Raw genomic sequence first — 25412 nt, 5'->3', positions numbered from 1 at the left:
TCAGCATGTGATCTATCTCAGTCAAATTAATTCCATTGATGTCAGAGGCATAGTACAGTAGACAGGCACAGCTACATTGTGATTTCTTTTTGACTGCCTGCTCCATAAGTTTCTGTTATACTGTAGAATTATTGATACGGCCCATAATCCTTCCATCTGTGCTATCCAAATACTGTCCAAATGCCTTTAAAACAACATATAGTTGTACCTGCCTTCACTACTTCTCTGATAGCTCGCTCCAGATAGCCAGCACACTCCATGAAAAGCTTACTCCTCATATATTCTTGAAATTTCTTCCGTCTCAACTGAAACAAGTAACCTCTAGTTCTAGACTCTCCCACCCTGGGAGAATGTTTCTGACCATCTATAGAGTCATATAGAAGTACAGCATAGTAACAGACCCTTTGGCCTATCTAGTTCATGCTGAAGCAATTTAATCTGCCTACTCCCATTGACGTGCACCAGGACCATAGCCCTCCATTCCTCTACCATGCTTGTACCTATCCAAATTTTTCTTAAATGCTGAAATTGAGCTCACGTGTGCTACGTGTGCTGGCAGCTCATTCCACACTCTCAGGATCCTCTGAGAGAAAAAGTTTCACCTCATGTTTCTCTTAAGCTTCTCACCTTTCACCCTTAACTTCTGGATGTAGTCCCATCCAACATCAGTGGAAAAAGCCTGCTTGCATTTACCCTATCTGTATACCTCTTAATTTTGTATGCCTCTGTCAAATCACCTCTCAATCTTCTATGTTCTAACGAATACTAGTGGATTCAATCTTTCCTTATACCTCAGGACCTCCAGACCCAGCAACATCCTTGTAAATTTTCTCTGTACTCTTTCAAACTTGTTTATATCTTTCTTGTAGGTGGGTGACCAAAACTGCACACAATACTCCAAATTAGGCCTCATTAACATCTTGTGCAACTTCAACATAGCATCTATATGCATCTCAAATACTGGTAACCTCCAAGGTCAATCCTCAGCCCCTTACTTCCAATGAGAATAAATATCACCTTATAACTATATCCTTCTATTCCAGACAAAAACTTGGTGAATCTCCTCTGTACTCTATTGCTACAACATCCAGCTGAGTATGAACAATTCCACTAACAGATAATTTTTTCTGAGAATCATTGTGCAATTATGTTTTATTCACAAAGACTTGGATATTTTCAAATAATAATTTCACATTTTGTTAAGGCTGCTTGAGTTATCAGAATGCATTAGTGGCAGGAAAACATCATTCAAAATATTAAGCATCTCATTTCAATGATCATCTTTGGAAATATCAAAGAACCTTTGATCCAGCTGGCTCAGACACAATTACAGTCTTGGCAAGGTATATCATGAGAAGGTGGTTATAGCTGCAGTGCTTAAAAGCTGTTAACTATTATCTCTTTATAACACCAAAAACTATACAAACCATTTTCATCGGGATCTTTAAACCGTACACAAGCCATGTAAACCTCTCTTATCAGATGATAAGCCCTGAGCTGCTGCATCTTCCCTTATACATTCCCATATCATTTTAAGGAGTAGAATAGCCTGTGGAGGACTTTTGCAGTATGTTGAGACAACAGTCCATTACTTTCATGCCAAAGGTAGCTTAAAAGAGCCGGGAAATACTAGCCTCCACCAGTAATTTTCATAACCAGGCAGTGAATATTAGAAAAGAAAATTTTCTCTCTTGGTTTTGAACCATCAAGTTTAGTTACTCTTAGCCTCAAATTTAAGATGAAAATACTGTATATGTTACAAGATGAAAATGTGTGTATATTACGAATGTGGTTTCCTACTAATGATAAAATCTTCATCATAATTTTAGAAACAAAACAAAGCAGTAAGTATAATATTCTACTGTGAAGTTTATTTAACACTGGAAAGTCTAGATAGAGTATTCTCAATAATAGTGATGAATCTTGAACCTCTAAACATTAGTAGACATGTCCATAACAGGATTAATAAGTTCGTGGCCTTGGCAGTCAATTTTAGAAAACCTAGCACATTTGTTTTCCCTACATTTACATACAGATCCCTTCTTTGTAGAAGTCGGCGTCTTGGACCTCCGGAAGTGGTCCACAGCATGTAGTGATTGATAAGTTTGTGGCCTAAGGTAGAAGGAGATGAGTTATTAACTTCAAACTTCCTGCATTTTCACTGAAAGATTTGAAATGTACATGCATGTAACAAGAGCTGCAATACCTATCTCCTTCTACCTTAGGCCACGAACTTCTCAATCCCCCTTGCAGGGGACTACCTGAAGATCCAAGATGCTGTCGTTACATGTATGTGCAGTTCAGCTCTGTGATAATGTAGAAAGTTTGTTAACAACTCATCTCCTTCTACCTTAGGCCATGAACTTATCAATCACCCCTGTTGTGGACCACTTCTACAAAGAAGGGATCCATATGCTCCACGACCACTTGACAAAGTGTACACTTGTAGGAAGGAACTATGTTGAAAAATAAGTGCTAGGTTTTCCAAAATTGACTCCTTCTACCTTAGGGCCACAAACTAGTTCAGTTCCACAGAGGTGTCAACTTAAATGTCTAATTGAACAAGCTTGACATTCACAACTGACTGAAAATCTAGAACATTACAATTAAAAAAATTAAAACTCAGTGGCTACTTTAATAGGTACACCAGCTCATTAATGCAAATATCTCATTAGCTAATGGCCAAACTAGTCCAGGAAGGCAGGAAGGCAACAGTAACTCAAATAACCATGTCTTACAACTGTGGTGTGCAGAAGAGCATCTCTGAAAGCATAACACAATGAACCTTGAAGTGGATGGGCTACAACAGCAGAAGACCATAAACATCTCTCTCTCAGTGGCCACTTCATTATGTTATAAAGTGGTCAGTCAGTGTATATAAGAGTCAACTGATCATCTGAGAAATGCTTAAAAATTTGGCTTCACCTGAAGTTAAGTTTCACTCAATACCCAGTTAGCCTATTGGAAGCAATTTCATATCTGCTTCGCCATCAGGACACAATTCTTTTTGTTCCTTTTAGATCATATCAAATAAGAAAAGGCACCAATAAATAGACTGCAGAATTGTTATGTAGCCAGGAACACAAGAAGGGAATACTACTAGTTTCAGTTTTATTCCATAAACCTCCATGAGAGATCCATTGTCAATAGGCTATACCTGGCTAACAGGAGCTTTTACCATGCAGCATTGATATTGGTACTGGCATCTTATTGTCACATGTATTAAGATATAGTAAAAAGCTTGTCTTCTATACTATTTATACAGATCATTATACAACACACAAGTAATAAGGTAACGACACTGAATAAATTGTAAAACCTAATGGAAAGGTACAGTGCAGATAAACAATAAAATGCATGATCGTGGTGAAGTAGATAGTGAGGACGAGAGACCATCTAATCATACATAATGCCCATTCAAGAGCCTGATAACAGGGGGATAGAGCCTGTCCTTGAGCCTGGTGGAATGTGCTTTTGTATCTTTGCCCAATGGGAGAGGGGCAAAAAAAGAATGCGCCAGGTTAGTGTGGTGTTTGACTATTCTGGCTTCTTTACTGAGGCAGCAAGTGTCATTGGAGTTCATAGAAGGGAGGCTGATCTCTGTGGTGCGCTAGACTGCAGCTCCCTGCAGTTTCTTGCTGTCACGTGCAGAGAAGTTGTCATACCAAGTCATTATGTATCCAGACTATGATGCAGTGATAAAAATTGTTAACACTCAACAGGGACAATACAAATTTACTCAGCCTTCCGAGGATGGAGAGGCATTGGTGAGCTTGCTTGGTGGTGACATCAACATGTCACAAATCAGAACAACATGAATGGGTGAAAACACATGCTGATCCACACATCTTGTGACGATAACACTCTTACCTACGTCAATTCCACTTTGGACAAGGCTATGCAAGCAATAGTTGGATTCAATATCTGACTGTGACTGGAGCAAGTATGGACAGCTTGCCATGTAGATGGCATAATTATTGATTGCCAGAACAATGCTATAAAGTTGATATCTCTTTTGATGTGGGAAATAAAAATCTGCTGTAATATTGGAATAGGAATACATTGATAACATTCCTGAGTTTATATCTTAACAGCACTTTTATCATCATTTTTCAAATATGACTTTGTCACTCAATTCACCATCTGATGCCAGACTACACACAGACATTACAATACCATGATACAATAGATGTTAGTGTGCATAATATTTTTATAGAAGTGCTTATCTCTGCAGTGACTTCTGTTCCCCATCTCATATTCCCATGAGGATACAGAAGAAACTATTAAATCACACAAGAAAGGAAGGCAAGCCTCGAAATCTATCATGTCACATCCATCTTTGGAGATTCCAATCTAAATAGAGATGACTAGGTAATTGAAAGTTCCTTAAAGTTGTCATAGCTGGGGGGTGGATGGGCGGGTAGTAGTAGGGATTAGCTCCCACCACCATGTGTCTCAAATAGCCTCTGACAAACAAATCCAGACCCTGGTCATGTGTAGCTTAGCTTCTTAGCCCAGCAGAACCATTTCAACTGACAGAAGGGGAAAAGGCCCTTAAAAGCAATGGCTTTGGTCAGATGAGGCTTGTCAGCCATGGTTGGCAGCTCATCTAGAAGGAAAACCCTGAGCTGGAGCCTCTGCTGCCTTGTGGCGATACCTAGTCATGGAAAGGCTTTGGGAGTAAATGCCAAAAAAAAAAAAAATTAAAGCTAGGGTCCTTAAAGTAGTCCCATGTTGAGTTTAACATTGACCGGAAATTCTTTTGATGCCACTGGTAGCTAAATGTATATGTCTCGGTCATTCCTTCAGAATTATCTGCTGTATGGAGGCAGAGAATAAAGGGAATTACAGAGGCATGAGAGAGGAGCTTGCCCAGGTGGATTGATGGAGGATGCTGGCAGGGCTGACAGCAGAGCCGAGATGGCTGAAGTTTCTGGGAATAGTTCACAAGGCAAAGAATAGATATGTCCCATGGAAGTAGTTCTCAAATGGTAAAAGTAAGTGACCATAGCTGAGAAGGGAAGTTAAGGACTGCATAAAATCAAGGAAAGCGCATACAAGGTAGTAAAAAGTGTGGGAAGTTGGATGCTGAGAAAGTTTTTAAAACCCAACAAAAGGCAACTAAAAAAATAACTTTAGCAAAATAGATAAAATATGGAGGCAAACCGTCAATAATATAATATGCCAATAATATAAAGCAGGATATTAAAATATTTTCAGTTATATACAGAGTCAAGGGGAGGTGAGAGTTGAAATTGGACCACTAGAAAATGGTGCCAGTGAGGTAGAGATGGGGGACAAAGAAATGACAGAGAACTTTAGGAGTACTTTGCATCATTCTTCACTGTGGAAGACATTAGCAGTGTGCTAGAGGTCCATGAGTGTCAGAGAGCAGGAGTGAGTGTCATTGATATTACAAAGGAAAAAGTCCTACGCAAATTCAAAGGTCTTATGTCTCCTGGACCAGATAGACTACATCCAGGAGCCCTGAGAGAGGTTGCTGAAGAGATAACTGGTGTATTGATCATGATCTTATAAGAATCGCTTGATTCTGGCGTGGTCCCAGAGGACTGGAAGATTGCAAATGTCACTTAACTCTTTAAGGAAGAAAGGAAATTATATGCCAGTTAGCCTAACCTTAGTGACTGAGAAAGTGTTGGAGTCTATTATTAAGAATGGAGTTTCAGGGTACTTGGAGACTAATTATAAAATAAGTCAAAGTCAGTAAAGGGAAACCTTGCCTGACAAATCTATTAGAGTTCTTCAAGGAAGTAACAAGCAGGTTGGACTTGGATTTTCAGAAAGCATTTGATAAGGTGCCACACCTGAGGCTTCTTAACAAGGTAAAATACTATGGCATTACAGGAAAGATACTGGAATGGATAGAGGAATGGCTTACAGGTAGGAGGCAGTGAGTGGAAATAAAGGGTGCCTTTTCTGATTGGCTGCCAGTGAATAGTGCTGTTCTTCAGGGGTCAGTATTGGGACCGCTACTTTTCACATTGTTTGTCAAACTGATGGCTTTGTAACAAAGTTTGTGGATGATAAAAAGTTAGGTATAGGGGTAGGTAGTGCTGAGGAAGCAAGGCGATTGCAGCAGGATGTAGACAAGTTGGAAAAAAAGGGAAGAAATGGAAAAATGGAATACAGTGTTGGGAAATGTATGATATTCATTTTGGTAAAAGGAACAATAGTGCAGACCATTATCTAAATGGGAGAAAATTCAAGTATCAAAGGCACAAGGGGACTTAGCAGTCCTTGTGCAAGACTCCCAGAAGAATAATTTACATGTTGAGTCTGTGTTAAGAAGGCAAAGACAATGTTGGAGATAATTTCAAGGGTGAATGGAATATACAAGCAAAGAGAGCATGTGGAGGCTTTATAAGGCAGTAGTCAGGCCACACTTGGAGGACTGTCCACAGTTTTGGGCCCCGTATCACAGAAAAGATGTGTTGACATTGGAAAGGGACCAGAGGATCTTCTCAGGGATAGTTCTGGGAATGAAGGGGTTAACATGTGAGGAACATTTGGCAGCTTTGGGCCTATACTCACTGGAATTTAGAAGAATGCGGGAGGACATCATTGAAACCTAGCGAATATTGAATGGACTAGACAATGTGGATGTGGAGAGGATGTTTCCCCATGGTGGAAATATCCTGAATTAGAGGGCACAACCTCAAAATTGAGGGGTGACCTTTTAGAACAGAGGCAAGAAGGATTTTTTTTTTTAGCCAGAGAGTGGTGAATCTGTAGAATGCTCTGACCCAAGTCCATGGGTATATTTAAAGTGGAAGTTAATAGTTTCCTGATTGGTCAGGGCATCATATAATATGGCAAGAAGGCAGGTTTATGGGGTTAAGTGGGATCAGGGATCTACATGATGGAATGGCTTAATTCTGCTCCTATGTTTTATGGTCTTATGGAGAGGGACAACATCTTGCTCTCCATATTGTAATGTCCTGGCTTGCTATACACCTCTATGACTTTATGTACTGGCTTGTCTATTGACTTTGACATCTAGGGCACAACGTCCATGGTTGACCCCAACCAGTGGAAGCACATTAGGTAATTGAGGAGCATGTTCAGGATGGTAAAGAACAGCCAAGGATCCTTAGAATCCACCTAGACTCTCTGCCACAATCTTGACTTTGCCAAGTGTGCAAACTTTTAAGTCCAAGTAAGTATTTAAAAATTGTCCTTTATTGGATGAGCAGACACATGTTTAGAGTCAAAGGCTTAGATGCATATAGCATGGAAACAAATCCTTCCACCAATCAAGTCCTCACCCATCAACAGATACCCATTTGTACTAAATTCTACACTTTGTAGAATGTTGTCATGTAAAAGAACAGTGCAATTTATACCATTCCAGATTCCCATTGGGAAAGTTAAATTTTAAGCACCTTCATCATTAATTTCTCTATCACTGTTGTCAGGTTCTGTTGAATTAGTAATTGGATGGTGACCAGGTGAAGGATTAGTAGTTTTGTATGCTTAGGAGTTCAACAATAAATTCACCTTCATGGTTCTGCCAAATCTATCCATATACTTGATCTTATCCCACAAAGTCTTGGCATGTCTTCAACACTGTCTAGTACTGATGCATAGCTGCCAATGGAAAAACTTAATATATTCCCTAGGTACAGAATTTGGGTTTATGGGTGCAGGAGCTGGAGCCCTAGCAGCTCATTTGTTGCCAACAGGACTGCCCCTCAACCCTCAACAGATATTCCAAAGTACCAAGAGAATTGACCAGATAAAATACCTTACAAATCTTACATTTTGATTGCAGCAATCAAAATTCTACACTTCGGAACATAATAAAATAACAGTAATATGAAAGTGCAACATAATTCAAAAGGAACAAAAAAAATGAAAGCACAAAAACAAAGCTTACGGGACTGACTCATGTACAGCCATGAGGGGAGAGAATTAGCTGGAATATTGTGAACATTAGTACCTTTTGAATAATGTTATGATCTTTAATTATGTGTAGAGGAGAACTGCATTCTCAACAAGTCAAGGCTGAAGTCCACTGAGCTCAGTATAGGCAGAAACCATGTAAGGGAATACCTAGCCAATTTCATAACCAGTGGCTACATGTGGTATCCTAGCAACAGTGGCCATTTCAGAACTTTTTTCTCAAACTGCCTCTCCCATCATGAAATTATGTCTGGTCAAGCTACAATTATTCTTCAGATTTGAAATAAAAACAGTTCACAAGGGACAAGGGAACTGCGGAGATATTGTGGAGGACATGCACATTACCAGCAAGATGTTTGCAGCACTATGGTGCATTAAAGTAGATGTATACCCAGGGCCTGGCCAAGTGCATCCTGGGATTTGTAGGAGGCAAGGGCAGAAATTGCAGAGGCCTTTGTCGAGAGGTACTGTACTTGTTTCATTGTTAGCCATCAATAAGGCTCTTTGGTTTAAGAAGTGTAGCAAAGGCAAGCCAAGGAACTACAGGCTGCTCAGCCTGACATCAGTACTGGGGAAGTTACTGGAGGGAATTCTGAGGGACAGGATCCTCAAGCATTTGCACAGACAACAGTCCAAATATTGGTAGAATCCTGATCTAATTAAGTGGAGTCAGCATGGCATTGTGCATGGGAGGTCATACATTAGAGACTTTTGAAGAGGTAACCAAAAATGGTAAATGAGAGTTTTCAGTGGATGTTGTCCATCTGGATTCTAGCAAGGCCATCAAAAGGGTTCTACTTGTCAGACTGGTCTGCAATGATAGGTAAATGATAATGAGTGTTTTCGATGAATGTTGTCAATTTGGATTTCAGCAACAACGTCCCACATGATGGATTGGTCTCGGTTAGGTCACATGGAATCCAGGGAGGGCTAGTTCGGTGCATCCAAAATTGGATCAGAGATAGGAAGCCGAGGATGGAGCTTGTAGGTGGTTTCTTAAAATGGAGGCCTGAAACTAGGTGTGCCATAGGGGTCAGTGTTAGGACCCTTGTTATTTATGCAACACTATGTAAAAGTCTTAGACACCCTAGAATTTTATATTGTTTCAGCCTCCACAGAGCCCTGATCTCAACACCACTGAGTTTGTCTGGGATTACCTGGAGAGACAGAAACAAGTCAGACAAAGACTGCAGAAGAACTGTGGCAAGTTCTCCAAGATGCTTGGAACAAACTACCAGCCAATTTTCGAATAAAACTGTACAACAGAGTACCTAATGCAGTTTTAAAGGCAAAGGGCTGTCACACCAAATATTGATTTTATTTAGTTCTTTACTGTTCTGTATGGGAATATTTTTGAGATTTAAAAATAATGAAATGTAACATCTCTGAATGCATCTTAGCTTTACAGAATTTTTTTTTAAACATGTGCCCCAAGACTTTTGCACACTGCTGTGTAAATGGTTGTTGTTGTTAACCAGTTAGGGAAGTGGGTTCAATGAGTGGTAAATGGACTTCAACACAGATAAGTGCAAGGTGATATTTGTGAAGTCAGACTCGCGCAAGGCTGACACTATGGATGGTGGGGCACTAGAGAGTGTAATTAAACAGTTAAGACTTGGGAATACACGTGCATAGTTCATTAAAACTAACAGCCTGGCAGGGTGGTGATAAAGGCATTTAGCATTTCTGGTCTTCACTCATGTCACTGAGTTTAGGAGTTAGGACATTATGTTGCCGTCATACAAGTTGTTGGTGAAGCTGCATTAGGAGTACTGTGCACAGTCTTGGTCACCTGTTTGAAGGACAGATGTGGTTAAACTGGAAAGAGTGCAGAAAATACTTATGAGAATGATACGAGGACTAGAGAGTCTGAGTTATAGTTTGACCAGGATAGATCTTGTGACTAAAGCAGGTATAACTATCATTTCAGAAGCACTTAGAAGTACAGAGAAGTTTAGGGATTAGGGAAATATGGGCCAAACACAGGAAATTGAGACTAGCTGAGTAGGCATCACATTCGGCATGGACTCATTGGACTTGAGGGCCTGCATCCACGTGGTATTCCTCTAGGGCTCTATGACAAGAGTTCCCAACATTTCTTATGCCATGTGCCAATTCCTTTAAACAAGGAGTCTACAGACACCAGGTTGGGGAACCCGGCTCTATTTCAGCTCATAAATCCATTAGATTACAAATTTTCATCCATTGATTCAATCCAAAACAAAATTTTAGGGTTCTAAGCATTCTGCAAGAACAAAATTAGTACTAAAATGACCATTGATTAAATAACATTTTATCGACGCATCATCAAAAGCATCCCTATGGGATGCATCACAGCTCAGTTTAGCAACTGCTCTGCCCAAGACGACAAGAAACTGCTGAGAGCATTGGACACAGCTCAGCACATCTAGGAAACCAGCTTCCCCACTATGGACCTGACTATATTGCTCATGGCTTTCATAAAACATTTAACCGTCTATTTATATAGTGGCTCAAGAAATTACAGAGATTAAATACATGGAGTAAATTTATGGTGTTTACTATTCAGAATCAGACATGTGTCATGAAATTTGTTAACTCCATGCAATTGCCTCTAATTTATAATAAAATAAATCAATAAATGTAATTAAATGATAATAATGACAATAGGTCTATCAACTAAATCATTATGAGCTTGATGGATTAAGCATTCTAATCTGAGCAACATTTTGACAAATTGTTGATTGCCAACACAAATTCAAAAGCAACAGAAATGTGAAAAAAGGCATTTGCACAGAAAGGCACATATACAGCAGCTACTTCCCTATTTTTCAATCTATCCTGGCTAAAATTTGACAAACTTTCTTTGGATTAAACTTTGAAAATGAACTCTACTATGATCCATGTTTCTTAGCACGATATAATAAGTTACTTCCGTGGACATTTGAAGAAAAATACAGCAAACCTTAATGTAATTTGCTTTCCTTGAAGTACAAACAAAAAAATGCTGGGGAAAAAAAATCAACTGGGTAAGTAGATGAAAAGTCTTGAAATATTAACACCATTTCTCCTCAGATCCTACCTGAACTGTGCAATATATCTAGCAACATTCTGCTAAAAGAACTTGACATTTTGAGCAACAGCTGTGGGAGGAAAGGAATTGTTGACATTTCAGGTTATATTTGCTTATATTTCAGATTTCCAGCAATTGAAATTTTTTTTTTGCTTTGGATTTCTGCATCTATATTTCTTTAGCATCAATGTGAAGTATGCTTGCAGAAATATATATTCATTCAAAAGGACTCAAAAGTCCTTTTGACTTTGTACAGGTTTAGGTAACAGCTTCCGTTCTTTTGTCCCCCACAGCAATCCTTGAAGCAGTTTGTTCCACTAAAGAAAAAGCACACCAAAATAAAAAAAAACTCCCCCCACTGACTTATCTCAGTGGCCTTAGTTTTTTTTCAGTTTGACTAACAATCTTTAAAAGATCGTAAGTTATTTGTAATAGAAGGGGATAAATTTGGGGCTGGATTCTCCTGAGAAATATCAGCAACTTCACAAGGAACACACAGTCAGGTTTTGCAGACTGCATTGCCCTACTGGACTCAGCGTTCACTCTGAATCTGTACTAGGTAAGGCCTGGAGTAACAAACTATTTTTTTTGTTTCAATGAATAGAGATGGCAGGGGACATTAGTGCATTTTAAACAACTTAAACTCAATTAATTAAAGTGTATGTACTAGTTTTGAAGTTGATAACGTTTTTAATTGTGGTTAATTTTCATTAGCCTTTAAAAACTTTGACAGCAGGTCAATGCTTTTTAATGTCATTTCATAATTTCTATGGATGGAAATAATATTGTGAAGCAGTTATATAACATTCTATATCATATTCTATATAATATGCTTCACTGTCTGGAAACCAAAAGGTCTCCAGATTTGATGATGTCCGAGGTGGATGCTTGCTGCTACCAAGATGTTGTTTTACCATTAATCTAAAAAACTAGTGTACGAATCAAAGAAAAAGGTTAGAATAGTTAAGGGGAATACTTTTTGCACAAATATCATTGGAGTCTCATTGTGGAAGTGACCTGTACAATTGGTCTCAGAAAACAATGTCCGGAGGGAGGAACTGTTTCTATGAATTATTAAAACAATGCAGTTATGTTAGTCTTCTACAGCTAACTTTATCCTATACAAGCTTGGTCTCAGAAGGCACCAAACAATATACTTACAATGAACAGCCAATCAGACAAATACAAGAGATGTTTGTTCTTTGTGGTGATAACACAGAAGAACAACAGCTAGAAATAATACTCAAGGAAAGTCCTAATGCAGATTACTAATTCTTAAAAATTATTATTTCATCAAATGAATGTGATGAAATAATGACATAATGTTCAGCGGATGCCAGGTGCTTTTTCCGTCCTTATTGCAGCCCAATGCCATCCAAGGGCAAACTATCATTCACAAACATGAGAAAATCTGCAGATGCTGGAAATTCAAGCAACACACACACAAAATGCTGGAGGAACTCAGCAGGCCAGGCAGCATCTATGGAAAAAAGTATAGTCCACATCTTGGGCTGAGACCTTTCATCAGGACTAAAGGGGAAAAAATGATGAGGAGTCACAGTTAGAAGGTGGGGGGAGTGGTGTTAGAAACACAAGATGATAGATGAAATGGAGCGAGATAAAGAGCTGAGAAGTTGATTGGTGAAAGAGATACAGTGCTGCAGAAAGAGAAGGGGGAGGAGCACCATAGTGAGATGATAACCCTTCCCTCTCTCACCATATTTCCTTACCTACCCCATCACCTCCCCCTTTTCTTTCTTCCCTTGCCTTCGATCCTCTCCTGTCAGCTTCCCATTCTCCAGTCCTGTATCTCTTCAACCAATTAACTTCCCACCTTTTTACTTCCTCCCTCCCCCCACTCTGGGTTTTATCTATCATTTTGCGTTTCACTCTTCACCCCACCTTCTAACTCTGAATCCTCATCTTTTTTTCTCCAGTTCTGATGAAAGGTCTCAGCCTGGAACGTTGACTATACTCTATTGATGCTGCCTGGCCTGCTGAGTTCCTCCAGCATTTTGTGTTTGCTGCAAGCTCTGTCTTTGTCAGGTTACTTTTCAAGCCATGGACATACATTTTTAACATAGCATTCCTACTTTGGTTTTTCCAGATCACAATGAGTCTATGGTTTTTGAAAATCATGTTTCCATGTGTTTCATCAATAATGTCCAATATGTGGAGGGAAATGGACAGTTGATGTTTTGGGTTGAGATTCTTCAGCTAAGTCCAGCTTTTTGTTTGCAGCTCCAGATTCCAGCATCTGTAGCCTCATGCATCTAATATAATTGCAGGAATTAAAAGGGAACCCAAATATTGATTTTATTTAGGGAAATAAATGCAGTTAATAAATTATTATTATAAATACTTACTGCAACAAGCATTTTAACTCTCATGAACTTAATTATATTAATTTACAAATCATGTAGCCTTGTTATCTTTGCAGGTCTAATTAACCTCTTTTTTATGTCCATTTGAATATGCATTTTTGACTGTTAATGCAGAACAGTCTGCAATTGCTGTTAATATGTTGTTCTACCGCTTACTTCCAATGCACGTGGCACAGTAGCACATCTGCAGTCTGACAGTATTTCAGCACCACCAACTGGGGTTCAATTCCCACCACTGTCCGAACAGATTTTGTACCTTCGCCCCATGACTGTGTGGCATTCCTTTGGGTGCTCTGGTTTTCTCCCACATTCCCAAGATAAATGGGTTAGGGTTAGTAAGTTGTGTGCACGTGTTGGCACTGGAAAAGTGGAGACACATGCGTGCTGCACCCAGTGTAATTTTCAGAATGTGTTGGCCATTGATGCAAAACAACACATTCCACTGTATATTTAATGTACTTGGGGGAAAATAAGGCTGATCTTTAAATTTTACACCTTTGTTTTATTAATACACCTCATGATTATCATTCTTCCCAAACCCCTACCTCAGCTATTCACTATTTCTCACTTTTCCAAACATTTTTCACTTTAAAGTGTGAAGATATTTCAGTTGCGACTCTGGAACTATTTACTCCAATGTGAAAAAAGTTCACATCTTTCTTGAAAACTTAGTAATACCAAGATATTTGTTTTGAAATGGCTTAAAATTTTATACTGTAAATCACAATATTGTTCAGTATTCTACAATGATTGCTGATATTTTCTCACAATCCATTCCTTAGAAAACAGCACAAAACCTCAAGTGAACTTTGCACCCATTAATTAAGTATCTGAATCACGGGGATTGTTACCAGGAACTTTGTTGTTTGCATAGTGAAATGGAGAGATTTTTTGTGGTCTGACAAGCAAGTCTGTGAACAAGTTGCCAGAGATAGTTGTACAGGCAGGTTCAATCAGAACATTTCAAATGCATTTGGTCAAGTACAGAAATAGGAAAGGAATAGAAGGATATGGGCTTAATGCAAGAAAATGGTATTCGTGTAGATACACATCTTGGTCAGTATAGATGAAGGAACTGTTCCCATTTGTATGACTCTATAATTGTGTCCTAAAACTTATAATAATGTATTAAAATAATATTTTAAATTTCCTCTACACATAAATAAAATACAGAACTCAGACAAATACATTCTGCTACTTAAGTGTAACATTTCAAACACTGTTACAGGGAAGTTACTGTATGTTTCCAGTCAATTGCAAAATAATTCTCTTGTGAGTTTCTATTTTGTATTTACAAATGCATTTAGATTCCAAGTTTTCTATATCATCCATGGAATCTATGCCATTATCAAGGACACCTACAGTATTACTGCCTCTGTAATACCTTGTGTTTTTGGCCTTGCTTCAGTTAATCTGCTGAAATGCACAGCCATGGCTTTATTCATTCCACACTTTGCTTGCACAGAGCATAGAATGGCCACGGACTTCTATTTGATTAAAATTCTCTTTCACATCAGAGCTAGCAAGCAAGCAGCACAAAATATATTACAAAATGTGGATCAGTTCCACCACTCCCTCCTGAGCATACCTATACTGGTCTCCCACTTTCAAGTTGTCTGAACACTAGTCCTCAGCAGCAGGTCATTACAATTAGTCCTCCTCCAGTAGATCTAGGAAAATAAACCACACGTCCCTTCTTCTACAATAAGAAACACTTAAAACAAGTCCTGTCAAAATTGCAAATAGGTTCCACAACCCTCATTTGATTCGTGCCTACTTTGATTGAAGAGTTCTTTTGAGGCATTATCTAATCACTATTTGATTGTCAGTGAACCACCGATTGGTTACTAAGTTGAATAAGCATATTCAGCCAATCAAGTCTTCACTAACTCATCTAATGGCAGTTCAGGTGGACCACTCTCCTGAAGGCTACCATTGAATCTGCTACTACTTTTACATGTTGTAGGGGCAGCTCCCTTAAGACACTTAAGGGTTGAAATTTTCTTGTACTTGACCATAAAAGGTGCTGCATAAAAGGCAGCTTAATAAGATGAGGGCCCATGGAATTACAGGAAGGATATTGGAATGGGTGGAACCTTGGCTGATAGGCACAAAGCAAAGAGTGGGAATACAGGGATTCTATTCCGAGTGGTTGCCATAGGGGTCGGTGTTGGGGCTTCTTCTTTTTACACTGTACATCAATGATTTAGATTACGGATTAAATGGTTTTGTGGCTAAGTTTGCGAATGATTGCGGAAGATAGGTGGAGGAGCAGGAAGTGTTGAGGAAATGGAAAGTTTGCAGACAGACTTGGCCAGTTTAGGAGAGTGGGCAAAGAAACGGCAGATGAGACACAATGTTGAGAAATGTACGGTTGTACATTTTGGAAGAAGAAACAATCGGGCAGATTATTATTTAGATGGGGAGAAAATACAAAAATCGGAGTGCAAAGGGACTTAAGGGCCCTAGTGCAGGATACCCTAAAGGTTAACCACCAGGTTGGATCAGCAGTAAGGAAATTGAATGCTATGTTGGCATTCATTTCAAGAGGAATAGTGTATAAGAGTAAGGAGGTGTTGATGAGGCTATATGGGGCACTAGTGAAACCCCATTTGGAATACTGTGTGCAGTTTTGGGCCCCCATCTTAGAAAGGATGTGCTGATGTTGGAGAGAGTTCAGAGAAGGTTCACGAGGATTATTCCTGGAATGCAGGGACTAACATATGAGGAGCATTTGTTGGCTCTTGGACTGTATTCATTAGAGTATAGAAGAATGAGGGGGATCTCATAGAAACATTTCAAATGTTGAAAGGGTTGGACAGAGTAGATGTGGAAAGGCTGTTTCCCTTGGTGGGTGAGTCCAGGACAAGAGGTCATAGTCTTAGAATTAGAGGGTACCCATTTAAAACAGAGATGAGGAAAAAAATTTTTAGCCAGAGGGTTGTGGATTTATGGAATTTGTTGCCACATAAAGCTGTGGAGGCCAATCATTGAGGGTTTTTAAGGAGGAGATTGACAGGTATCTTATTAGTCAGGGTATCAATGGATATGGGAAAAAAAGCCAGAAATTGGAACTAGACTGGAGAATAGTTTCTCCATGGTGGAGTGGCAGAGCAGACTCGATGGGCTGAATGGCCTACTTCTGCACCTTTGTCTTGTTATCTTGTGATAATATAGAGGCACATAAAATCATGAGGGGTATAGATAGGGTGAACATGAGATCAAGGATGGAGAACTAAAAATTGGAGCACATAGAGTTTAAGTGTGAGGTAAAAGATTTGAAAGGGGCAACAACTTCATGCAGAGGATGCTGAGCACATGGAATACTCTGGCAGAGGCAGGTATAACAATAACACTTAAATGGCATTAGTACACGGAAGAGGTTTAGAATATAGGCCAAACATGGGTAAATAGGACAAACCTGATGGTCGCCATGGAGGAGTTGATCAAAGGCCCCTGCTTCCATGCCACATTACTCTATGACACAATGGCATTCCAGACCTTGACTTTTGTCAGCATACAAAAGACTTCTCCCATTATTTTTCATCTCTCTGTCAATCATCTCCATTCCTTTCTGACCTTCCACCAACAGATTTTATCCACTCTGTATACCCTTCATGATTTCAAATACCTCTCAGAAAACCAGCAATAATTGATAGCTTCATCAAAAATACTTCATAATTCCTCCAAGCCCACACAAAGCTGAAAACCAAGCTCAAGTATCATTTCCTAGGTTTTACATCAGCTGTCTTTGAAGGGCTACCTTCTATTTCCACACCTAGGGGTTATTTAATCATAGATGACTGTGCTACAGGTTATATTTCTAATCAACTTTAATAAAGACCACATTAAAATGGAATTCACAGAATTCAGTTAGAATGCCAATTTTACAATATAGGTTTACAGCAATTCTCTTCTTCAAACATGGCTTAATGACAGATTGATGAACTGTTTACAAACACAGCTGGGAGACCTACTATATTTGTAATAATAGTTATGGAGAATAACAGACACTACTGCTGTCTCCTTAGTTATGACTAACTGATCCCCAAGCTGTAACAATGTGTAAAAAGTTCCAACGTCTGTCTGCTTGGAAGAAAACCACAGAAAGTATGCTCTGCCTCTACCTTTCAGTCAAGATGAAGGATGTGAATCCTGGAACACAACCCTCCATGTTGCTCCATAGATGCTGCCTGACTTAGAATATTGAACACTACATCACAGTATAGTCTCTTCAGCCCATGATGTTGTGTTGACCGTATAATAAGATTAATGCAACCCCCCCCCCCACTCCTACATAACCCTCCAGTTTTCTATGCTGAGATTCTATGACCTCTGGAGCTCCTCCAGCAGTTTGCTTTGCACCATCTAATATGATGATTTTAATCTAGTTTGAATTACCAATTATTTTCCAGTATTGTGGACAGTAAATGAGAAAGAATTGAGGCATACTGTCATATTTAAATGCAGGAACTGATTCTGAATACCAACCATTAATCATGCTGCCTCCCAATTGAGATTATGTGTGGATATGCACTAAGAAACATTGAGGTACACTGACAGGACAAAGAGAGCGAGCGAGAGAGAGAGACAGACAGACAGAGTGAGATCACAAAGGAACATAAATCAGTCCAATTAATTGGATTTATAAAGCAAGCAACTTCTCTAAGGAATGGAATGAAAGAAAGAGTTCAGATTGCCTATTGTGTTGCCTATGGCAGAAAAATCAGAACAGACCATAAATGCTAGTCATGTGGAGGAAGAATCATACATCAGCAGAAAGCCCTCAAATGAAATTCTAGGGGATGCATTAGTTGTATTAATAGGTCAATGAATCCTCCCCAGAAATAAAACAGCTGAGCTTTCCCAGTATTTATGAGTGACCAAGAACAGAGGAGATCCTTTGCAGCTTTATCAGGCCTAAAATTATGAGTAGATGATTGTGATTTAGCAAAAATTATTTTGTCAACAGCAGATACATTTGTGGAATCCAAGAGACCAGATATAATTACACCAAACTGTGCAGTGGAAACAGATTCATTCTGCAACAATTTTTAATGTGCTCCCAAACCAAGCCACCAGACACTAGGTGTTTCAGCTGAAACCAGTGAGTAATATATTTCAATACGCAAGGCGGTGACAATGTACAAGCTCACTGGAAGATGATCTTTGAAGGGAATGAACTGAGAGAAATAAAAAAAATATACAATGTGATTTTCATTGGAGGAGAGCAGAAAATGTCACAGCTATATTTAGAAGCAGTTCCATACAGCAGTTGGGCCTAACAAAAGTAGACAGGAGAAGATCATAAATGATGATTCAATACCAGCATCCACTTCAACTACACAATTCACAAATCCATTTGCAATGTTTTTCAGGGAACAGAAAAATGGAAAGCAAATAATACTTTGCTGAAGCCAAGACAAATCATCCACCAAGAAATGTTCCAGTGGTTTTCAAGTAGAATCAAAGTAGAATAGAGAGACTGACTAAGACAGTCTCTCTTTAGCCACAGTTGAGAGGCCTATTTCCTGTGAATAAACTTGGAATGTGCTGAGAAATCAAGAGGAGAGCTTAAACTTGCCTTGATCCAAGAGACCTTAATGGACCCTAAGACTATGATGAGCAAAGATGTTTGCTACCCATAAAGGAAGCATTTTATTATTGTACTGTACCTGATTAATAATTTCTGACATGTACATTTGATGAAGAGTTAATATTTAATACAAACGCAAAAAAATTATGGAAGTACTTAGCAATTCAGGGGGTATCTGTGGAAAAAGAATCAAAACTATTGTTTCCAGTCAATGAACCTTCATCAGAACTAGGACAAGTATGCTTTGAAGTTCACTGTTAATGCGTTACCTTTCCAAAAGAAAGCCACTTGGAATGAACATAGCTCTGGAGGGTTTCTCAACAAATACTGCATGCTGTGATTAAAAGTCTCAGTCAGGAAAGTCTGTAGCTGATGACAAATTGGCCTTCAAAAATAAATGAACAGAACAGGCAAAATTAGACTATTGCTGCAAACTGAGAACCCTGGAGATCAGATAAAGAAAGAAGCAAATGAAGTTGAACAAGAAAAAAAATTCAAAATGGAAAAAAAAAATCTCTATTATGGGTCACATAATCACAAGAGATGGTCCAAAGTTATATCCTTCAATGATCAAGGCAGCAGAGTATATGGAGCTCAACAAACCTGATAGATGAACAATACTTGGTTTTATCAATTGCATGAGTATGTTCCTGTCCCATCTCAGTCAATTGAGTGAGCCAGTTAAACGACTGACCAATGAGATAGTGAAGTGGCCCTGCTTAAATACTCATGAGCAACTGCTCCAATATAAGCATCTGTCACAGTGGAATGCATGATGGAGCACTCTGATAAGGAGCTGACACTGCAGGAAGACGACTCAGAAAAGAATCTCACAGCAGGAGGGTCAGCGAAGAGAAAATACAAGCAGAGCCCTGACAGTTCCAGTGACACATTGTGCGCAAGGAGTTACTGGCCGTGATATTTGCTCGGCAAATATTTTACCAATAAACATATTGGAAAACTCCATACATGTACAATAATCGCAGCCACTCAAGATAATTCCTGCAGCACCACCAAGTTACAAAGAGGCTGTAGAAATTGGAGACACAAAATACAGATGCTGGACTAGGGAGCAAATAAAAAAAACAAACAAAAAGATGCTGGAGGAGCTTAATGATCTGTGGAAGGAAAAGAGCAATGTTTCAGATTGAATCTCTTCATCTGAACTCAGAGGACTGGGGCAGATATCCTATGTAAAAAGATGAGGGGAAGGGGTGAAATTCATAATAGGTGAATCCAAGTAAAGAAGTTTGATGAACTGATAGAGGATGGAAGAGTGGATCTAATGACAAAGGCTGGGAGGTAAGTGGTAACTGGGAGGAGAAAGACAAATATAAAGTTTTTATGATGGCCTGGCAAACAATTCTCCCATGTGACCCTATCTATTAAAAGAAATGATGAGAACACCGAGTTTCCCGAATTGACAGGATGAAATTCCATTCTCTCAGCCATTGATACTGAAGAATGAGGAGCATATTAGGTAAATTGATAAAATTCAATGCCTTAAGTAATTCAGACAAAATGGAAACAAACACAACCTGTGGCTAAGTCTGTTCCTGACCACACTTCCATGTGACATCTGAACAATGTACTCAAAATGAAGTGATCTTCAGCAGCACAAAGTTCATTGCCCCCAAACTGCAATGTTTTGCTCTGCAGAATAAAATTATCAACTGGCCATGAATTAACAGAGAGACCAAGGACCAGTGAGAATTTGAGGCTTTTCCCCTTCAAAGACAGAGTCTGATCACTTCACTTAACATAGGGTAATTGGGAAGGTTGAGAACGATGTGACAGCGGATAATGATTTGCAGAAGACATCGTTACAGCAAGACGCTTAATTAGAAAAGCCTACCTCTGCAGTACTCTAATGCAAGAATTCCCAAGCCTGTGTTATGCCATGGAGCCTTAGCATTACCAAGGTGTCCATGGACCACAGGTTGAGAACCTCTGCTCTAATCAAAGATAACAAGGACCATTGCACAGGAACATGAAACAGCTGAAACCAGAACTACCAACAAGAAAGGCAGCCAAGACCAGAAGCACAAAAAAAAAATTACAGGGAAAACAAAAGAACTGTAGATGGCCAAAAGAGTGGTACAGCACCAGAGCAAAGGTTGCAAGGACTTACTACTGCTAGATGCTTGAAGCACAGTGAGGGTAAAGTGTAAAAGCAGATGAGGCAGAAGGCAATAGTGGCTCAACACATACCTGATTGTACAAGGTTATGATTAATGAGGGCATCTCTCATTGGGCAAATACCACATGAGAAAGGACATCAGAAGTAATCTGAAGTTGTTATAACCCTACACAGCACCAATGCCAAAGCCTGAAAGGCTCCTGAGAATCAGAACCAATAAGGGCAGCATTCCCGAAAGGCAGAGATACTAGTCCAGACAAGGGATGGCTTTGTCTCAAGCTAACACACGCTTTTTTTTTCCCCTAGATGATGACGAAAAGTCGTTACAAAAAGATGAAATAGCATGTCTGAAAGTAGAAAGTTTCAGTTTGGAGAACCACCTTTGGGTTTGTGGATATTTCAGCTTTTACTATTAAAAGAGGGATGTAACTTTAATACAGAACAGTTTTGGATGATGAATGCCGTCACCCATTTAAGGATTTACCACGTGACTCGTGCTTTGCTCTACGACAAATTGCAGAAAGTTTAAGATGGCTTATTTGGAAAAGTCTGTCGGATAGTTTAACATTTCCATTAATAAATGACTTCGTTATATCCTTAATTAGCAACTATCTTACAGTTCATAGAGAACTAAGATAGAGGAGACCGAGGGAATGTTGTATATTTCAGCCTTAATTAGTTAAGTACTCAGTAGATTTCCGATTTGATACCATCACCGCAGCACCTACTGACTAGAGGTGATAATCTAGGTTGGAGAAGACACGGTTCGACTGATAACCCATTGCTTTGTGCACCCTCTACTGACCAGTTCAAAATAGCATTACAGTAGTCCAAACGGTTGCTGCAGGCGCTCTTCATGGAGAACTGAGAGCGTGACGATGGGAGAAACTATGAAACGGCCATAACTGTCATTTTCCTTCTGCCGTTGTTCATATTCGACCCATTTAGCAATAATAATGCGTACATGATAAGCACGTTCAGCCTTTTACACAGCTGCATCCTGTTGAGAAAGTAAAGGATTCTCCATAGGATTTAGATGAGAATCCCGAGTTGGCTAGTATTTATAATAGAAATTCCTTCTGCCAATTTGACTACTTAGCTCTAAGGACAGAACCACCAATTATTTTCGAAATACTTCTACTGAATGTAGTAATAAGTTTTCGCGAGCATTTCCTTGTTACGGATAGTTATGGGTATTCATTCTGCCACACTAGTGCAAACTTATCTGCTCCAACCCGAAAGGTAAAGAGCATTATCGTGGAGCTCAATTTAAAAGTCCACCCTAGAGCAAATAAACATAATTTGATTTAATCAAGCATACCTGGTTTATATTTATATATAATCTGAAAAGTTTCAGGGTGTTTTAAGAAAAAGTGTTTCGAACGGAAACACCCCCACCCACTTTCCCCAAGCTTCAGCAATAGGAATCTGAAAAAAAAACTGGAATTAAGTTGTACCCAGCAGTCATATCATATAGAGCTAATTATCAAGTGGACCTGAAAATCTGGATCAGGCAACGAGACCTATGGACACGCTTTGCACAGCCTAGCACACGTTCACGGGACACAGGTGGTTGCTTGTTTCTGTATCGGCTTGACAGGACAAAATTGCTCTTAGTTCCTGTTCAATGCTGAGTTTGCTGCCGAAAGGGCCAGCGCCCCGGCACCGTGCCTTTATAATCTATGTGCCTGAGCAGCTAGAAAGTTGGAGGGTGGGGGGACGCACAGTAAATGGTGCTTTCGCGACAATTCTGTCAAACTTTACAGTCCGTTTGTGGTCATACACGCGAACAATAACGATCGGTCTCCCCTCACATGTGCAGAGGCAGCCTTACGCCCACAGCCCTCTCGCTCACCTGTCTAACATACCAGTCATTTTCAGATACTGGCCCACAAGTTGTGTGCCACGGTTTAATCGCCAGGCCCACGATTCAACACCGCTGATTTTGAAAGTCTCAAAGCATTCCCGAGAAGCAGACAGAGTTCTGCTGGAGCAATGTCTAGTTCTTATTCCCCAATTTAACATCTGACAGCAACCGTGTGGAATTAAACATACTGATGTCCTATCATAACACACCTATTTCACTGGTTAAATCCGCTGGAGTACACGAGTGTGTTTAGTTACTGACATGTAACCACGGTGCAGAATAGATGCCGCCGTCCCCATGTACGCACCAGAAAATGCGTACATATTTATTGTAATTACGCAGGCGTGTATAGGTGTCTAAATATTTTTCGCTGCAGGATGTATATTCATCTCAATAATCAAAGCCGTTTGGCATGGTTGTGATATCAGTTCCGTGCCCAAATATTACACAAGTAAAGGTATCTGAAATCGAGGGTTGTGGAAGAAAGATGAGGAACAGAATGTAATTGGCGGCAATCCTCCTCGGTATCTAGCACTTGAACTTTATCGGGCTAGCTTTAAGGAAAGGTGTGACAGAATATTGCAGTGCTATTTATCACGGTAGGCAACCATTTACCTTCTTTGACTAAGTGCGAGTAGATGATCCAGACGAGGAGGCAGCAAAGGGCTGCTCCTGCCCCAGTGCAGAGCCCCCTCCAGGCCGGCAGCATGTTCGGATCTCCCGGCTTCAGAGCTCAGCTTCTGTGCGTCTCATCTGCACCAAGACCACACATGCAGATCCTCTCTCCACATTCAAGCCCCAGAAGTCGCTATCGATTTCAGAGGGAAAAAAAGACACAACACTAATCCAAAAACAAGGCACCTGTGTAAATCTCCGGTCTGGACTGTCACCGATCGCGCGAATCCACTAAGAGCACACCAGGAGATCCACGGGGCGCGATGTGCATCTGGGTTGTAAAAGCCCCGATCGCTGCCCTTTCTCCTCTTCCACGCTATAAGAACCACATTCTACTTGAACCCTGCAGCAATGAGGTCTCCAACTGCAGCTAGTCACTGCTTGGCAGCGTCTATTGATCGCCTGTTGTAATTATCCAGATATGCAACAGCGCGTAATTAACCCTGCTAGTGCTGCGATCGGCACATAAATAAGTCAAGGGTGTTTAATTTACTGACTGGCGTGTCATTAAAATATTCACGCTGGCGAGGTTGGCTTTTTTTCTTTATGGAGCGGGGAGAAAAGTTTGTGTAACGCGTGATGCACAAATACATCTCCGCTGCAGATTGTGTTTTTAAGGTAGCCCAGTCAGCGGCGTGACGAGCAAAGTGCTCCCGTTCGCATATTGTTCCTTAACAGCCGCCATGAATCACGTTACACCAGTCCAGCTATTTCTATAACGTTAAACTTAACAAATACTTCCTTCGACGAACTGCCAAGTATGTTTTTTTTCTAAAGATGACTCGGAAAAGGGCCATTTTAAACTGAAAGATGTAAATTTCATAATCATTTAAATTGGCCTCACAAGGATAATGTATAACTTGACTTTTTCATTAAACTTCAGTACAAACACTCGATAAAATTACATCTATTAAGTGTTGAGATCGTGTCGTACTGCACAGTTCACATTCTCTGCCATAAATTTCAATCTTTTCAACTACATCAGAAGTCGTTCTTCTGTTGCTAGGACTGACCCCTTTTAAGATATCAACCTCGCTCGTCAATTATCACGGGGCGCCAATCTATAGCACCACAGTTAAAACTATTTATATGCTTTTATCGACGTCTTTCTTTGAATGGAGTAACTTTATTGAGTAATGGAATATTAGGTAGATCAGAAAGACTATTTTTATATGTGCTTTAGTTGTATGCAGTGAAAATATTCTGCCTATCTTCTGACGTTTGAGTCTACCCAGGATATCAGAGAGCAATTTGCGAAATCTTTGTGTTCTCTGTCTGCATATATAAGGAGCAAGGCGGTGAAGTGTTCAGCTCCGGAGTATAAATACCTTCACAACAGTGCACACCAATAATGCTAAAAACAATGTCCGAAGTGAACGAAGTGCAGACTCAAAAAGCATTCCTTTGTAGGAGTTCAGCACTCTGTAGCATAGTCTGGCTGAACATATTTCAAGGTTTTAATTTAAAAGGCGACAATGAGTCGATTTCTGAGCGGCATCAACCCTCTAAAAGCACCACACACATTCGTACTCTGCGTAGCCAAGACATTTCCCCAGAACTCAGACTGTTATCGACCGACTCTAATTATCAGCCTGTTTAGTTTTAAGTACCTTTCACTGGGCAGTCGCTCCGTGTAACGCTACATTTATCGCGGTGTCTGGAAGCCAGGAACTGCATAAAGTGGGCATGGATAGATATCCAGAGGGACTCCCTTAAATTCGTCATGAGTTTGATCTTTGTTATTTATAAAATGAAACACTTAATTAAGATTCCCC

The 25412-nt window shown here is 39.7% G+C and overlaps 1 protein-coding gene and 1 long non-coding RNA gene across 3 annotated transcripts in view; both read right to left on the bottom strand.

Annotated features, from left to right (window-relative positions):
• Positions 1-23252, bottom strand: part of LOC132381145 (uncharacterized) — a 37879-nt gene extending 14627 nt beyond the window's left edge. Inside the window, exons 1-2 of the long non-coding RNA XR_009507951.1 lie at positions 23172-23252; positions 22417-22523 (exon numbers count right to left, since the gene is read on the bottom strand). This is a non-coding gene — a long non-coding RNA (uncharacterized LOC132381145). The remainder of the gene's footprint in view (positions 1-22416; positions 22524-23171) is intronic.
• The window catches only part of LOC132381144 (chemokine-like protein TAFA-5), a 366425-nt gene extending 342386 nt beyond the window's left edge, over positions 1-24039 (bottom strand). For both annotated transcript variants that reach the window (XM_059950417.1, XM_059950418.1), the window contains exon 1: positions 23578-24039. In XM_059950417.1, the coding sequence (XP_059806400.1) occupies positions 23578-23671 (94 nt within the window). In that variant the 5' untranslated portion in view covers positions 23672-24039. The remainder of the gene's footprint in view (positions 1-23577) is intronic.
• Between the last annotated feature and the right edge of the window lie 1373 nt (positions 24040-25412).

Source organism: Hypanus sabinus, chromosome 25 (genome assembly GCF_030144855.1).
Source record: "Hypanus sabinus isolate sHypSab1 chromosome 25, sHypSab1.hap1, whole genome shotgun sequence".
Taxonomy (NCBI): domain Eukaryota; kingdom Metazoa; phylum Chordata; class Chondrichthyes; order Myliobatiformes; family Dasyatidae; genus Hypanus; species Hypanus sabinus.
The sequence above is the reverse complement of the archived record's forward strand: the minus strand, read 5'-3'. Positions and strand labels throughout refer to the sequence as shown.